At 49.8% G+C, this 18,030-nt stretch overlaps 1 protein-coding gene across 2 annotated transcripts in view; it reads right to left on the minus strand.

Annotated features, from left to right (window-relative positions):
* The window catches only part of LOC147097028 (transmembrane protein 198-like), a 114,882-nt gene that overhangs the window by 21,394 nt on the left and 75,458 nt on the right, over window positions 1–18,030 (minus strand). For both annotated transcript variants that reach the window (XM_085972766.1, XM_085972767.1), the window contains one exon: window positions 5,011–5,242. In XM_085972766.1, the coding sequence (XP_085828892.1) occupies window positions 5,011–5,167 (157 nt within the window). In that variant the 5' untranslated portion in view covers window positions 5,168–5,242. The remainder of the gene's footprint in view (window positions 1–5,010; window positions 5,243–18,030) is intronic.

Genomic DNA, 18,030 nt, shown 5'->3' on the forward strand with positions numbered 1-18,030 from the left:
CTGCTATCAGCAGCGGTGTATGGTTTAGATGTTCCTGTAAGATATTGACAATCTCTTCAAAGCTTTTCTCCATTGGTTTAGCTGGGGTAATTAAATTCCGCAATAGGCCGTACGTTCTCGCGCCCATCAAATTCAATAATACCGACGCCTTCTTTTCATCGGCCACCTCATTTGTCTTGCAGTACACTTCAATTCTTTCCACATATGTGGTCCAGTCTTCTATTTCGTTGTCGAAAGCAATGATGCTGCCACTCTTCGGCATCTTGGGTGGTTTAAAATGGCGCCCCCCCGCGCTTTTCCTTCTTCCCCAATGGATTAAAATGGCGCCTCCCGCGCTTTTCCTTCTTCCCCCTGCTGCCAATGCTGCTCTTAGCGTTCTAACTAGTAATGGCGGCGCCCCGCGGCTTCCTGCGCGTCTCTCTTTGTTCATTAATTTTTCTTAGTTTTATTCTTCTTCGACGCTGTCCACTGCGCGTCTCTTTTCCTTCCCCTTTTTTTTTTAAACGCTGCCCGACTCTTGAGCACCGGCCGCGCCCTGTGCGCTCCACCCGCTCTCTCTTTTTCTTTCCGACGACGCTGCTCGGCCCCCTTGCAGAGCCGCTCGATCGAGCTCTAGCCCGCTGCAGTCCGGGAAGGGTCAGCGCACTACCTGCTACCAGCCCGATTTGCTGGGACACCTTGACTGGAGAACCAAGCCCAGCTCTCCACAGCTTCCCCTGCGATTCTCTGAACTCCGATGGATCACTGGGCGGTTGCCCACGGTCGACGCCCGTTGCTCTGGCTTCGACCTCCAAGAAGCTTCTTTTCAGGGATGGATCCCCGTGAGGTGATGCAGTACTGCAGGTGAGTTTGAACCTGCTCGTCGCCACTATAGTGTCCGCGTATCAATAACACACGGACTGCAGGAGAACGGTAATAACAGGTGTTTACTGAACAGAGGGTATGCTGGAACTGAAAGTACAGAAGCCTGCTACGGCTTTATATACAGGTGTGGTCACTGCCGGTAGTACAGTATAAAAGCAGTTCTCTCTTAAAGGTACATACACAACAGCGTTCACACGGACGCGTCTGCTACAAGCGGTGGGGCTGGACTGTCAGCCTAGATTTGGTGCTCTCTGAAGTAATAGAACGTGAAGCCCCTGAACTGGGAAAAGATCCAAAGTAAGCAGAGAACAAGTAATTGGATTGAATAAAAAGAGCAGAGGAGAAAACAAGTCTGCAATACTTATTAATGCTTTTTTGGCTCCATGGTGTTGCAAGTTAAATAGAAAGGCAAAGATTATAATGACCGGATAAAACTGTCAACATTCATTTTTTTAAAGTGACAAATGAGTGGAATATAATCCAATAAAACCCTCATTGTGACCTCCGATTACATCAACTCCCTTTATAGAGGGAAAGAGTCCCACACACTGGAACTGAGGGATGGCAGTGATCGACAGTTAGGTCAGAGTTCAGATAATGTTATAAACAGAGAGTTGAGGAAAATCACCTAGAAGTCGACAGGCTGCAGATTATTGGTGGCTGGGTCTCGTGGGCACTGACAGTGATAGAAAGATCACGGAGAGCTGTGGCAATTATTAACATTGATATCACAGGAAGGGGGTTTATACTTACTACCCCCAGTGAACCAGTGAACTGGCTTTACAAGTACAGGAAATAACACCCACGATTAGAGCAAAATTTGACATTTGTGTGTGCGCCTCCGCCCCTGCCTCAGTCCATCTGGCACTGAAACTCTCATCCACACCTTTATCACCTCCAGACTGGACTACTCCAATGATCTCGTGGCTGGCCTTCTATCCTTCACCCTCCATAAACTTCAGCTCATCCAAAGCACAGCTACCCACATCCAAGGTCCACTCGCCAATCCCCCCTGTGCTTGCTGACCGCTCCAACAACGCCACAAATTTAAAATTCTTATCTTCGTGTTTGAATCACTTCATGGCCTCGCCCCCCCTCCCTAGCTCTGTAACCTCCAGCCCTACAACACCTGCACCCCTCCCCCCAACCCCCCTCAACTCTCCATCCTTCTGACTCCGGACTCTCGAGCTTATCCCCTCTCTTTGTCCCACAATTGGCAACCGGGCCTTCAGCTACCTAGGGCTCACTCTGCAATTCCCTCCCCATCTCTGGAATTTCCTCCCTAAGCCCTTCCTACTCTCTCCCTGTCTCTCCTCCTTTCAGACCCTCCTTATTTCCCACATTACAACAGTGACTCCACTTCAAAAGTGGCTGTAAAGCGCTTGGAGACCTCGGGAACAGGCTGCCAGCTAGGAGTCCTTCAAGAGTAAATTGGGCCTGTTCCTGGCTGGGGTGGAGATCACCTCTTACAGAAGGTAAGTACTGTAGGAAATACAGGGACAGAGTGATCTCCTGGACGAGTTTCGATCGCCTAGATGGGTCGGAGAGGAATTTCCCAGATTTTTTCTCCCAAATTGGCACATTGGGCTTTTTATCTGGTTTTTCGCCTCTCCCGGGAGATCACATGGGTTCGGGTGGGATGGAGAGTGAAAGTAGATTTGAGGTTAGGATCAGATCAGCCATGATCTTATTGAATGGTGGAGCAGGCTCGAGGGGCCGATTGGCCTACTCCTGCTCCTGTTTCTTATGTTCTTATGAGACGTCCAGTGGTCGTGAAAGGCGCTGTAGAAATGCAAGTCTTTCTTTCTTACCACCTCTTTCACCATCCTAATATCTCTGAGTTCAGTGCCTATTTTTTCCTTACACCTGTGTGAAGCGCCGTGGGACATTTTCCTATGTTAAAGGCACGATCTAAAAGCAAGTTGTTCTTGACAATTAGCACTATTCCGGTCATACGGAGCAGAATGGTGGTCCGCAGTACTTATGCTTGCCAGGGAAAATCACCGGCGGGCACCAGAGGTGAGTCACTTATATTACAACATGGGAGCCTACAGCTCCAGAGATATAAATTTAGCAGCTGATTTAGAGTCTTTACATTCTGGCTATTGAGTGAGTCTGCAAATTCAAATTCAACTGGCTGTTGACTGACACAGAACTTGAGGCCATTGCTTTTCCAATTGGAAACATGATCCGTCAAGAACAATTGCCCAGTTGTTGATAGAATGACACATCACGGCAAACAACCAGAAAAGGATTGCACTGTTGAGTATGTGCGGAATTCAGTTCACATCTGCTGGGGGAAACATCTCAGTCTGAAAAACAAGTAACTTGGGCCAGTGAGATTTGACAAAATCTCACACCACTGACATGACAAATAAGCATAATGGGCAAAATAAGTGCAGTTAAAAATGAGCTTGGGGTGGGTCAGTGGGAGACGGTAGTGTCTTAGGACACTGTCCTTTCACCTCTGGGGATTGAATCCAGCCCTGGCTGATGGGACTACCTTTTGAATTACATTATGTGAGGTTTGTTTGAGACAAAAAAAATTCTCTTCCTCAAAAACGTGGTGCTACATCTTACTGTTTATCCATTTACTTTTTAACTGCACTTTCCCCACAGGTACTGCCTCAATCCCTGTCTATCAAACCACGGCCTCTTAGCACAAAGGAAGATGGTCGTGGTTGTTGGAGGTCAATCACCTCAGTCCCAGGACATCGCTGCAGGAGTTCCTCAGGGCAGTGTCCTGGGCCCAACCATCTTCAGCTGCTTCATCAATGACCTTCAATCCGTCATAGGGTCAGAAGTGGGGATGTTCGCTGATGACTGCACAGTGTTCAGTTCCATTCACAACTCCTCAGATAATGAAGCAGTCCATGCCCGCATATAGCAAGACCTGGACAACATTCAGGCTTGGGCTGATAAGTGGCAAGTAACATTCACGCCACAGAAGTGCCAGGCAATGACTATCTCCAACAAGCGAGAGTCTAACCACCGTCCCTTGACATTCAATGGCATTACCATCGCTGAATCCCCCACCATCAACATCCTGGGGGGTCACCATTGACTAGAAACTTAACTGGATCAGCCACATAAATACTGTGGCAACAAGAACAGGTCAGAGGCTAGGTATTCTGCGGCGAGTGTCTCACCTCCTGACTCACCAAAGCCTTTCCACCATCTACAAGGCACAAGTAAGGAGTGTGATGGAATACTCTCCACTTGCCTGGATGAGTGCAGCTCCAACAACACTCAAGAAACTCGACACCATCCAGGACAAAGCAGCCCGCTTGATTGGCACCCCATCCACCACCTTAAACATTCACTCCCTCCACCACCGGCGCACTGTGGCTGCAGTGTGTACCATCTACAAGATGCACTGCAGCAACTCACCAAGGCTTCTTCGGCAGCACCTCCCAAACCCGCGACCTCTTCCACCTAGAAGGACAAGGGCAGCAGGTGCATGGGAACACCACCAGCTCTAAGTTCCCCTCCAAGTCACACACCATCCTTAGAAGTATATCGCCGATCCTTCATCGTCGCTGGGTCAAAATCCTGGAACTCCCTCCCTAACAGCACTGTGGGAGCATCTTCACCACACGGACTGCAGCGGTTCAAGAAGGCAGCTCACCACCACCTTCTCGAGGGCAACTAGGGATGGGCAATAAATGCTGGCCTTGCCAGCGACGCCCACATTCCATAAGCTAATTGAAAAAAAACCACTTCAATCCTCAGGCCACCCTACATTTCCCCAAAAGGATGCAATTTCTATGCTTTCCTTTCCCCTCCTCCAGGCCAAACACACACACACACGATGCTCAAGCCAATTTACATCAGTTCAAACAATGCTCCCAACCTCTTCCTCTGTTTTCCCAGGAGGAAGGACTGCTTCAGCCTTCAAAGATTTTTAATTCTAAAAAAAAATGTCCCCAAGATAAGAAACATTTACTTCAACCCAATGAACTATAACACAACAGGGGGGAGGGGCACCAACATTTAAACAAACTTGTGGTATTGAGCAGACCCAACAACACACTTGGGATTTCCCTCATTATGCTCTGCCTGAATAAATCCACTTTAAAATGTGCTATTACTCACAGTGCAGCATCCTCCACGAGTCTCACACACATTTGTCAATACCTCACTCACCAAAGAAGCAGTAGATGACCCCAAAAAGGCAACACATGGCACAAATAATGGATGGAATGAGTTGATATTTCCTTTCCACCTCCAGGTCACAGCGGTTCACATCAATGTCCTCCTGGCCTGTGTCCATGAGGTTAAAGTCCAGCAGTGTAGAGGTCATCGTTGTCCAAAGTTCACAGGAGAAGGAGCAAGAAGGTTAGGTGGGTCTGTCCATTCAATCAGAGCACTGCAAGTCCTGCAAGAGAAAGACACAAAACAAACAGAATTAGATCAAGAGCAAAATACCGTGGATGCTGGAAATCTGAAATGAAACAGTATCAAATTTTCATTAAACCGGTGGCTATTCCATTTTGCCCATGGAAAATCAGGACGGAAGCAATTAAATTTCCCTCAGTGCATTTGTGATCTTGTAGGCATAGGTGTGGGGCTCTGCAGCTTCTGGAGCATATGAAGTGTGTCTAACTGCAGGGCAAATCCAAAGAGACCCCAACTGAATGATTTCAGGCTGATTAACTGATTACACAAATTTGGCCCAATTCAGGATTGGATGCAGTGGCTCTTTATAAATGCGCCAATATGGTGCCAAAATGTCCATCTACAAATGGAGGGACTGTGGCAAAAGTTTTTCCCTCATGTACCTAAAGCCACACTTGCAATAAGGTACAAATAAATCCTTCCTGGCAGCTTGTGTCTTCAGAATTTCCAAATTTTAGGGCATTCAATACAATGCAAAAGAAAAAAAAATCACCCGTTGCCTAAAATCTCACATACTTAGTACCTGCATAAGCGAAGAGACAGGAAAATAAATATGGTCTATTATGATTAATACATAACTAAATGACAGTGACTACACTTTAAAAGTAATCCAATCATTGTAAAGCGCTTTGGGTCGGCCTGAGGACATGTTAAGATGCTACGTAAATGCAAGTTCATTCTTTCTAATATGAACAATTGTACTCATAACACAGGTAATTTGATGAATATATTGGCCAGTAATTTGCGGTCAGCACCGATGCGATGGCGCTCGCCGCTGACCTCGAAGAAAGCTGCCCACCGAGATCTCGCGATCTCTGTGGCGAAAATGTTAGATTTCTCGACGTGTAATTGATTGCAGCGCTGTGAATAGGAGATTCCTAGCGCGATGCAGCGGTGACGTCATCTAAGCAGCCAATCACATTGAAGAATTCTCACAGACGGCAAACCAGGAAATGAAAAGCACTGATTATCTGCACTTTTTAAAAATCTTAGAGAGCGAAATAAAGATTGGGACATAAAGATTGGGTTAAGGTAGAAGCTGAAATATCATGAACAAACTTTTTTTTAATTATTTTTTTAAAATATAGTAATTTTTATCATAATGGAGAAATTTGACACTCCACAAATATAAAAATTATTTTGTCAGGGCCAGAACGGTTGTTTAGCCGTCAATACGCTGCTAAAACACCGGTTGCACCTATTCCAACAAGGCTTAACAGTGATATTAGCGCTGAAAAGCCCAAGTTTTCATCAGTTCCACTGATGTCACTGATTGCTGGCTATGCGGGGGAGGTGTCCACAGCGCAGCCAGTGGCGGAGCAGTGAATGACTGGCCGCAACTTCAGAAATTCCGCGTTTAGATGCGCATGCGCTAAATCCTGAAGTTACAGTCAGTTTCAGCGGGGTAATGACGGCAAACACTGACAGTTCGCCATCATTACCCATCACAGAATCCGGGCCATTAATCAAACATGAATGTCAACTGAGTTGTACAATGCACAAAGGCACAAATTTATGCACAAAACAGAAATTAATTTGCATAGGCAAAGGTTTGGGACCAAAAGGGGATAGTGTTACTGCCGGAACCTCTCAGCCCACATGCTGACACAATTTACTGTAGCAGATCCAGTAACAGAAGACAAAGTCTTGATCTTATTTCTATTACTTTGGAACATTTACACATTGGAGGTGAAGCATGGTTCAGGGTCTAATAAATAAATCTAACTAATTCTATGACTAACAGCCCATATTCAAAGCCTTAATTCCTGATACTGTAGATGGGATTAGGAGTTTTATTAGCTTGTTGAACAACACACATATTGTTGGGGGTCAGAATGATCAGCTCTGAGTCTCAAAAACTGGCCAGCATAGTGAGCAACTAATATCTCTGCTATATAAATGAATCTTAGCCCTAGATACACTGACGCAATTAGCAGCTTTTCCTGCTCTGCTGCTAAACAATCATCTCATTCATCTGGCTGATCTGATTAGTACACTGTGTGCCATCTTGTTATCGCCAGAGCTGTTACACTACACCTTAGTCAAGGCCATGGCCAAGTCAACAAGCTTGTTCCTCAATGGTCTCAATTGACTCTTTTTGTTCCCCTACCCCCAGTCTTCTACCAATGCTGAAGTGTTAGCCTGGCTCAGTCAATAGCACACTCACCCCTGAGTCAGCCATTTTGGGGTTCAAGCCCCACTCCAAAGACTTGAGCGTATAAACTAGACTGACACTAGAGTGCAGTACTGAAGGAGTGCTGCGCTGTCGGAGGTGCCATCCTTCTGTTGAGATGTTTAAAACGAGGCCACTTCTGTCTGTTCAGGTGGGAGTTAAAGATCCCATGGCACTTTTTGAGGAAGAGCCGGGGAGTTCTCCCCTGTGTCCTGGCCAACATGTCCTCCTCAACCAACACCAGAAAAAACCTCGATTAACTGGTCATTTCGTTCATTGCTGCTCGTGGGATCTTGCTGTGTGCAAAATGTGATTGCCTGCACAATAACGGTCACTGCACTTCAAAGTAATTCACTGTATGTGAAGCACTTTGAGAGAGGTTGAGAGATGCGATAGGGTACTGCATGAATACAAGTCTTTTATTCAGTGCAAGAGTGGTCCCTCCTGGCTGGAATTACCTTCTCCCCTCTAACTTTCTCACTTTGAGCTGGCAATACCTACAGAAAATTATGCAAGTGCACGCCAGTCAAATAAGTGTAGATTTTGTTACGTGTAGGTACACAGGGATTTTGGCTTTTGTTCTGATGGGAGATTTGTGCGAGACGGGGATGGCACAGTTTTGACACAAAATTGAATAGACATTTATAATGCCAAGGCATCTCGCATTCCCATTCAGAATGCTGACAGATGCCTAAAACCATTAATAATAAACGAGAGACTATCAGCACAGCAGAAACAAGCAGTTTGACAACGTGGACTCCTCAAAAAACAATGTATGCATGGAATGTTTTGACCTGAAGCAAAGATGAGGGAAAAAAAACACATTGCAATGGGTAGCACTTCCCCAATGAACCCTTCAGGCTCGAGTAACCATTAACTCGATCTCCAGTGAAATCATTATTGAATGATGAATGGAATGTCCAAAAGACACAAAGCTGGATGGGCGTGTGTGCTGCGAGGAGGATGTCATGAAACTCCAGTACGATTTGGACAGGTTAGGTGATTGGGCAGAAACATGGCAAATGCACTATAATGTGGATAAATGTGAGGTTATCCACTTTGGTGGCAAAAACAGGAAGGCAGATTATTATTTGAATGGCAATAGATTGGGAGAAGGGGAAGTGCAACGAGACCTGGGTGTCCTTGTGCACCAGTCACTGAAGGTAAGCATGCAGGTGCAGCAGGCGGTTAAGAAGGCAAATGGTATGTTGGCCTTCGTAGCAAGAGGGTTCGAGTACAGGAACAAGGATGTCTTGCTACAGTTGTACAGGGCCTTGGTGAGACCGCACCTTGAGTATTGTGTGCAGTTTTGGTCACCTTACCTGAGGAAGGACGTTCTTGCCATGGAGGGAGTGCAGCGAAGATTCACCAGGCTGATACCTGGGATGGCAGGAATGACGTATGAGGAGAGATTGGGACGATTGGGCTTATACTCGCTGGAGTTTAGAAGATTGAGAGGGGATCTCATCGAAACCTATAAAATTCTGTCAGGCCTGGACAGACTAGAAGGATGTTCCCGATGGTCGGGGAGTCCAGAACCAGGGGTCATAGTCTAAGGATAAGGGGTAAGCCATTTAGGACTGAAATGAGGAGGAATTTCTTCACCCAGAGAGTGGTGAACCTGTGGAACTCTCTGCCACAGAGGGCGGTGGAGGCCAGGTCATTAAATATATTCAAGAAGGAGTTGGATATATTTCTTAAGGCTAAAGGGATCAAGGGATATGGGGAGAAAGCAGGGACAGGGTACTGAATTTGGATGATCAGCCATGATCGCATTGAATGGCGGAGCAGGCTCGAGGGGCCGAATGGCCTACTCCTGCTCCTATCTTCTATGTTTCTATGTAAGAGGATGTTACAATAAAATTACTGCAACGGGCTTACCCGTCAGCTCAGCGAGTTTGTCCAATGAGTGCCCGAGACCTATAGACCAGGAAGGTTCCATTTCTGATCCCCAGTCCATGCTCAGTTAGTTGCCCTCAGACAAGGCGGAAGTTGGGGTTCTACAACTGGCCTCAGCACCCATGGGCTATTTCAATCCCCTCCGGTGTGCGGCATCACACACAATCCTAATCCTGCGTTTGACCACTGGGGGGCATCAGAGACAAACCTAATCCTGTCTTCACCTGATGTGCACAGATGTGCAAGCTAGTTTTTACTGCCATCAAGCTACTATCTAAATTATCCAAGTTCAAAGGTCAAATGCTAATTTGAAATGAGTCTAAATGGATTTGGGTTGGACTGTTGAGTGTAGAATGAACATTGCTGATGTTCGATCTATAGTTAGGTGTCAGCAAATGTTACATAAGAAGGTAAGAATTAAGATTCGGCCCCTTGAGCCTGCTCCGCCATTCAATAAGATCATGGCTGATCTTCGACCTCAACTCCCCTTTCCTGCCCGATCCCCCATCCCTTGATTCCCCTAGTGATCTCCTTCAGCCCCACAACCCCCCCCGAGATATCTGCGCTCCTCTAATTCTGCCCTCTTGAGCATCCCTGATTATAATCGCTCCACCATTGGTGGCCGTGCCTTCTGTTGCCTAGGCCCTAAGCTCTGGAATTCCCTGCCTAAACCTCTCCGCCTCTCTTTCCTCCTTTAAGACGCTCCTTAAAACCTACCTCTTTGACCAAGCTCTTAGTCACCTGCCCTAATTTATCCTTAAGTGGATCGGTGTCAAATTTTTTGTCTAATAATACTCCTGTGCAGCGCCTTGGGACATTTTACAGTACTATGTTAAAGGCACTATATATAAATACATGTTGTTGTAGTGCCCAAAAATCTATCGACCTCAGCCTTGAATATACTCAACAACTGAGCCTCCACAGCCCTCTGGGGTAGAGAATTCCAAAGATTGTGTTTAAGCATTTGGAAGGTCACATCTAGTCAGGTGGCCTGTGTGATGCTGGCCTTGTGAAGAGTGCATACTGCACGAAGACATGTCCATCTTAAAGTGATGACGCACATTTTGAAATACATTAACATTGAGAAAAGTACCACGGAGTATATTTAAGAAAATGTGTATGTTCAAAATGAATGAAATTCACAGGAGTGCAGAGATCTCGGAGGGTTGTGGGGCTGGAGGAGATTACAGAGATGGGGAGGGGCGAGGCCATGGAGGGATTTGAAAACAAGGGTGAGAATTTTAAAATCAGCCTGTTACAGATGGTTATCACTGTAGAGAGTCCTTTAAACTCAGGGCTTAAGGAAAAAACAAATTCAAATGATCTAAACATTACTCCAGGAGGAGCTCTCTGTGCCAAACCTCTCAGTAAATATCAGTAAATGGGAGGGGTAAACATACGTGTCACACAATCCCACCCTCACTCCGAGTGGGGCAAAGCGGTTCAACCCCCATTTGTTAAAAGCCCCAGGAGATCTACTAAACAAGGGCGCCACGTGTCAGGAGGGCACTCCCTGTGTAGAGTGGATAATGGATTTAGTGCATCCAGTCCATTGAACCCTACCCTGACCTTTATTACTTTGCCATATGTTGGGGTCAGTTTGTATCTCTATTAGTGACAAGACTTTTCTTCTAAAATCACATACCACATGTTGGTCGGTTCACAGCAGGGCTAAACAATAAACCTTTTGAATGCATTTAAAAAAAAATGTAAATTAAAAAAGGCCCGGTAAATGATGACTGTGTGTGAAATGGCGCATGAGCGACTTTACATCCAAAATTCGAGCGCTTCCTCCAGTTACTTTATGTGCAGTTACATACGTAGTTCGCTTCAATCTGCAATGAAATGTACATTTTAGGTTAGCTTATTATTAGTGTACAGGTTGGTTGCTATTAAGGGACCAGTCTTTCGTTAACCAAGACCACATGCTTATTTTAGTGGGGTCCCATTTTACCAGATTGACAGTTTTAAGGGCTTTGGCTAGTTTAGTGTTGCTGGCAGTATAGTGACCACCACAAGGGCAAGCTTGATCTCAGTTCTCTTCCATTTCCTGTCTCTGCTGCCCATTCACCCACACACACAGTTTCTTTTGACTTTAAGGCACGATGGGGGAAAACCTTCCGTGCCCCCCACTCCTGGAGCACGCCGGGGTAGAGTATCGTGAAACTTCCAGCCTGTGATTTTCCGTTCATTAACTTTTATGGATGCAAAATCACAGACAGGGAGTACGCAATCTCCTGATATATCTGGGCAAACAGCCTCAGAGTAGAACTCCTTTTCTTTAAACCTTGTTTGACTCATTGTGCCCTGATTTCTATCCAGTGCCCCCTGCTGGAAAGTGTACGCATGTGCACATGGATGCTGGATGACAAGATCAGACTGCTATCAAGCCCATTAATATACTGTTGTTGAGATACTGCGGCAAACGTGGGAGTCGAGACCAGAGCTATTGAAAACACAACTGCTTTATTCCATCCACATGTCAAACAGGAACTAGAAAAGCCCGCGCATCCACTTAAATACTTCCCAGACAGGAAGTGCTCCCGGCAGCCTGTCCCTGCGGGAAACAAGTTGCTGGAGGAAAGGGCCCCCGGCTGGGGGCTTCTGCTTAGACTGTCTGTGCCGCCGTGAGCGGATTATGTCCAGTGGTGGCGTGTCGCCACAGAGCTCCCCCCAGAATCCGCTTAGGAGGAGTGGACGAGTCGTGACGGTGGTCTAATGGTTCTGCCGCAGCGGCTCTGAGTGGTCGCCGGTCTGGTTGGTTGGGTTGGGCGGTTCGCCGCCGGCTGTGCTGGCTTGCCGGGGGGACGGCCTCTAGCTGGAGGCTGGGCCACGGGGACCTGTTCCCCTGGTTCTGTGTGTGCTGGTTTGAGCCGGTCGATGGAGACTGTGTCGACCCTGTCGCCGAGTCGCAGCTTGAAGACCTTGTCCCCGGTTTGTAGTACCTCGTACGGTCCGTCGTACGGGGGTCGCAGGGGCCCGCGGTGCGCGTCGTGTCGCACGAAGACGAAGCGCGCCTGCTGTAAATTTGGCGGGACGTGAGGTGCGAGTTCGCCGTGTCGGTTGACCGGAAGTGGGGCGAACTGCTGAGCGGAAGAGAAAGAGTTGAGCCGCTGCTGTTCGGCCGACCAAGGCTTGGTAGGCTCCGGAAGGAATTCGCCTGGGACGCGCAGCGGTTGTCCGTAGACTAACTCCGCTGCCGAGGACTGGAGGTCTTCCTTGACCGCGATGCGTAGGCCGAGTAGCACCCACGGCAGGCGGTCAGTCCAGGTACTGTCCTGCAGGCCGGCGCGGAGTGAGGCCTTGAGTGACCTGTGGAAGCGTTCACAAAGTCCGTTGGCCTGCGGGTGGTACGCTGTGGTGCGGTGGAGCGTCACCCCGAGGTTGCGTGCTGTGGCCGTCCAGAGTTCGGAGGTGAACTGGGCGCCTCTGTCGGAGGTTATGTCGGCCGGTACGCCGAACCTCGCAACCCAGGTGTTAACGAACGCCCTGGTGATGTCGGCTGTGGTGGTGGAGGACAGCGGCACTGCCTCAGGCCAGCGTGTGTAGCGGTCGACCATCGTGAGGAGATAAGTTTGGCCTTGCGATGGCGGCAGGGGACCGACGATGTCGACGTGTACGTGGTCGAAGCGGCGGCTGGGTACCTCGAAGTCTCCCAGGGGTGCTTTGGTGTGCAGCTGTACCTTAGCCCATTGGCAGGCGAGGCAGGAGGTGGCCCAAGTCCGAACATCTCTGCTGAGGCCGCGCCAGACGAAGCGCTTGGAGAGGAGTTTGACGGATGCGCGGGAACCCGGGTGAGAGAGCCCGTGGAGCGCGTCGAAGACGCGGCGGCGCCAGGTCTCAGGGACGACCGGCCTGGGGTGGCCGAGTGAGACGTCGCAAGTGACTGCCGTGGCTTCGGGCCCGTGCGCGACCTTGGCTAGGCGTAGCCCTGGCAGGCTGGTAGCCGCCGAGAGGAGGTCTGGGTCCGTGAGCTGGGCCGCTGCTAGTTGTGCGTAGTCGACCGTGAGGTGATTCGCACAGACGGCAGGACGGGAAAGGCAGTCGGCGACCACGTTGTCTCTACCGGAGACGTGCTGAATGTCCGTAGTAAACTCGGACACGGCCGCGAGCTGGTGTTGCTGCCTAGCGGACCAGGGTTCGGTGTGCTTGGCCATCGCGTATGTGAGTGGCTTGTGGTCCACATACGCGGTGAAGGGGCAGCCTTCCAGGAGGAACCTGAAATGGCGGACCGACAGGTGGAGCGCGAGAAGCTCGCGGTCGAAAGTGGAGTATTTGACCTCCGGGGGGCGCAGTTGGCGGCTGTAGAAGGCAAGTGGCTGCCACGCGCCATTGACCCGCTGCTCGAACACGGCCCCGACCGCGTGGTCGGAGGCGTCGGTGGTGAGCGCGACCCGGGCATCGGCCCTCGGGTGCGCGAGCAGAGTGGCGTCGGCGAGCGTGTTTTTGGTGGCGTCGAAGGCGGCTGCCGTGTCAGTGGTCCAGGCTACGTCCATCTTGCCGGATTTTCCTCGGAGGGAGTCGTATAGGGGCTTCATGAGGGCTGCAGCTCTGGGGATGAACCTGTTGTAGAAGTTCACCATCCCGAGGAACTCCTGGAGGCCCTTGATGGTTGTGGGGCGGGGAAATTGCTGGACGGCCTGCACCTTGTTGGGCAGGGGAACGGCCCCAGCAGGGGTGATGTGGTGACCGAGAAAATCGATCTCGGTTAGGCTGAATTGGCACTTCGCCGGGCTGAGGATGAGCCCGTGTTGGGCTAGGCGCCCGAACAGGATGCGAAGGTGTTCGAGGTGTTCCTGTTTGGAGGAGCTGGCCACGAGAATGTCGTCTAGATAGACGAATAGGAAGTTCAGGTCCCGGAGGACTGAGTCCATAAGGCGCTGGAAAGCCTGTGCTGCATTCTTGAGGCCGAAGGGCATCCTCAGGAACTCGAACAAGCCGAATGGGGTGATGACGGCCGTTTTGGGGATGTCCGCGGGGTGTACGGGGACTTGGTGGTAACCGCGCACCAGGTCGACTTTGGAAAAGGCGGTTCGTCCGGCCAGTCGGGCCGAGAAGTCCTGGATGTGTGGCACCGGGTATCGATCGGGGGTGGTGGCGTCGTTGAGGCGGCGGTAGTCCCCGCAAGGGCGCCAGCCTCCGCCGGGCTTGGGGGCGATGTGGAGGGGCGAGGCCCAAGGGCTGCTGGAGCGGCGGATGATGCCGAGTTGTTCCATGGTGGTGAACTCGGCCCGCGCGATTTCCAGCTTGGCCGGGTTGAGTCTGCGGGCGTGGGCTGAAACTGGGGGGCCGGTGGTGGGGTTATAGTGTTCCACACCGTGCTTGGCGGCTTTGGCCGAAAAGGTCGGGTTAGTGAGGGCGGGAAACTCAGCTAGGAGTGCCGAGTAGTCGTCCGTGGCTCTGGCGAGGCAGTAGGTCGTCAGGCCGGCCGAACGGGCCGGGGTAAATGCGCCGGGGATGGGGGCCATAGTGTTGATGTCGACGGGGCGGTGCCTCGGAATGTCGACAAGGAGGCCGTGGGCGCGTAGGAAGTCGGCGCCGATGAGTGGGCAGAGGACCTTGGCTGTGAGGAACTCCCAGCGGTAGCGGCGGCCCGTGAGGTCGAGCGTGACCATGCGGGTGCCATATGTGCGGATGTCAGAGCCGTTGGCTGCAGCCAGTGTGATACCCCGTGTGCCGCGTTGGATCTCGAGGGCGGAGGCGGGGGTGGTGCTGTGCTGGGCCCCTGTGTCGCACAGAAATCGGCGGTTGGTTCTGTCGTCAGTGACGTACAGTAGGGGCTCCTTCTGCCCCGCAGCCATCGCGGGGGCCGGTGCGGGGGGGGGTTTGAAGGTACACGGTGGCATGCAGCGTTGAGCCCTAGCGCCAAAACGGGTGTGGTAGTAGCAGTGACCCGGAGTGGTAGGGCGGTCGGGCCTAGCGGCCCGGGAAGACCGCGTGGTCGTTGCCGTGAGGTCGGGCGCGACGTCGCGAGCGGCCTGTGCAGAGAGCAGCCGGTTGGCCTTTTCGGCTATATCATTCAGGTCCGTGGAGTCAGACTCCACAATGAGCGGGCGGATGCTGGCGGGGAGCTGCCGAATGAAAAGCGTGCGAAAAAGGGCGCCGGGATTTTTGTCGTCTGAGAGGGACAGCATGTGGGAAAGCAGGTCTGATGGTGAAGCGTCACCAAGGCCGGGGAGGTCCAGGAGTTGGCAGTGGCGCTGGTAAGAGGACGTTTGAAATTTTTTAAGTAGCGCAGCCTTCAGATGTTCGTACTTGCCATCCGTTGGTGGATTCTGCAGCGCTGCCCAAACCTTGGGGACTGTAGCGTAGGTGAGCGAGGCGACGAGGTAGTCGTACTTCGTGGCGTCGACTGTAATGCCTTTCAGCCGGAATCTGGACTCAGCTTGAACGAACCAGGCTTCGGCGAGGTTCTCCCAAAAGTCTGGTAATTTAACCGTGACTGCGTTTGTATCCGCCATGCTAGCTTAGGATTCGTCCTGAGCGTCGGGGTCACCAGTGTTGAGATACCGCGGCAAACGTGGGAGTCGAGACCAGAGCTATTGAACACACAACTGCTTTATTCCAACCACATGACAAACAGGAACTAGAAAAGCCCGCGCATCCACTTAAATACTTCCCAGACAGGAAGTGCTCCCGGCAGCCTGTCCCTGCGGGAAACAAGTTGCTGGAGGAAAGGGCCCCCGGCTGGGGGCTTCTGCTTAGACTGTCTGTGCCGCCGTGAGCGGATTATGTCCAGTGGTGGCGTGTCGCCACACTGTCTAGGCTCACAAATGAGGAATGGTGCAAAAAGGGCACCTGGCACCCATTCAACAGGACCCCAGCACCAGACAACGCCTTCAGGAGACATGATTTAAAGTCCATCATCATCATACAATTTTACGGGCACGGCTGCTAGAAATTAAAAGCTTCAAACAGAGAGCACTTAGTGGAGTTTGAATTTATAAAAAGGGACATCAGTTAATTTGAAAGCAACATTGAACATTAACACTGCAAACAGGAACTCTCCTTTACAGTTTGCCATGAAGATTTTGCCCCTTTAAATTGTCAGGTAACTTTTTTAATTGTTGTTTGAGACAAGATACAGAGATATCACAGTGATCTGAGGTACAAGTGATGCAAAGGTGCGTTCTGACACAGCGTGCTGGACTGCGTCATGCATTCGTAAATAATAAAACTTTCCCAAACACGTGGCCTCTGCCCCTTTTCATAGACTGGTTTCAATGAAATGAATCCGGCAAGAATTGGATCTCTATCCAAGAGGATGCCAATGATCATTTCTCAATTCAGAAACCATGTTGACCTTTTCCGCCATAGTCCTGCAAGAGTTAAGGAGGGCTTTCCTGCCTCTCCGATAAGTCTGGCACCCTTCAAAGTTCACAGCACATTCTCCATCAAGACAAACACATCCATCTCTTTCTGCCAAAAAATAAAGGAGGATTCCTTCGGTGACTGGGCTGCCTTACCTCGGAGAGTCGGTGTGTGACATTTCACATGACCTGCGAAATCCTCACAGCCGGCCGAGTGAGTCATTGCAGAAAAATCCTCCCCTTCACATCTGGTTAATAGTCTCCAAATTGTGGCTGCAACAGACTCAGGATGAGGCTGGAAAGTCTGGCAGAGGTCCATGCACCATGTGAGAGACGAGGAGTTTCCACAACTGCTTTCATCCAGATCTCGCCACAAACAAAGTCTGTTTTCCATTTCCCATTTACGGGTCTGTCATGTCATGGAGGGAGTAGGGAAGAGGAAACCAACAGAATTGCTGAACTCTTACCCAACATAATAGTGCCTTGAGTGTCAGTGGGCAGCACATTCGCCTCTGAGTCAGAAGGTTGTGGGTTCAAGTCCCACTCCAGAGACTTGAGCACAGAAATCTAGGCTGACACACCAGTGCAGTGCTGAGGGAGCGCTGCACTGTCAGAGGTGCCGTCTTTCAGATGAGATGTTAAACCGAGGCCCCGTCTGCTCTCTCAGATGGACGTAAAAGATCCCATGGCACTATTTCGAAGAAGAGCATGGGAGTTCTCCCCGGTGTCCTGGCCAATATTTATCCCTCAACCAACATCATTAAAACAGATTATCTGGTCATTATCACATTGCTGTTTGTGGGAGCTTGCTGTGCGCAAATTGGCTGCCGCGTTTCCCACATTACAACAGTAACTACACTTCAAAAAGTACTTCACTGGCTGTGTAGCGCTTTGAGACATCTGGTGGTCGTGAAAGGCGCTATAGAAATGTAAGTCTTTTTCTTTTCTACACAGCATCACAGTGGCATCATCCTATGGAGTATTATTTCTGACAGTGTTTTTCCTAACCCCTTGGCCAATACACCGAGGTGACGTTGCTGTTAGACATCGGATCTTGGAAATCTAACCACAGTTTAACAGAGCTAGATACTTGTGGCCCTTTCTATGTTTTTAAGAACTTGCTGGCTTAAGAATTAACCACAACACACAAATAGGAGCAAAGCTAATTCTACTCGATGAAACACAGGGAACGACAGTCAATGAGTCATGCCCCAATTGTATTTCCATTTGGTCCTATTCATGAGCTAACACTCAAAAATGCTCATCTAGTCACCATTCTCTATACTTTGTGGTTTAACTCACTAGTGCCTTGTCCACCAAAAAGTGCTTTATAGCCAAATGAACACAGGAGACCGTGAATTTGCACCAATACTTCCATATATTTAA

Source organism: Somniosus microcephalus, chromosome 33, assembly GCF_052327205.1.
Source record: "Somniosus microcephalus isolate GS21.2 chromosome 33, FLI_Smic_1.0, whole genome shotgun sequence".
Lineage (NCBI taxonomy): Eukaryota > Metazoa > Chordata > Chondrichthyes > Squaliformes > Somniosidae > Somniosus > Somniosus microcephalus.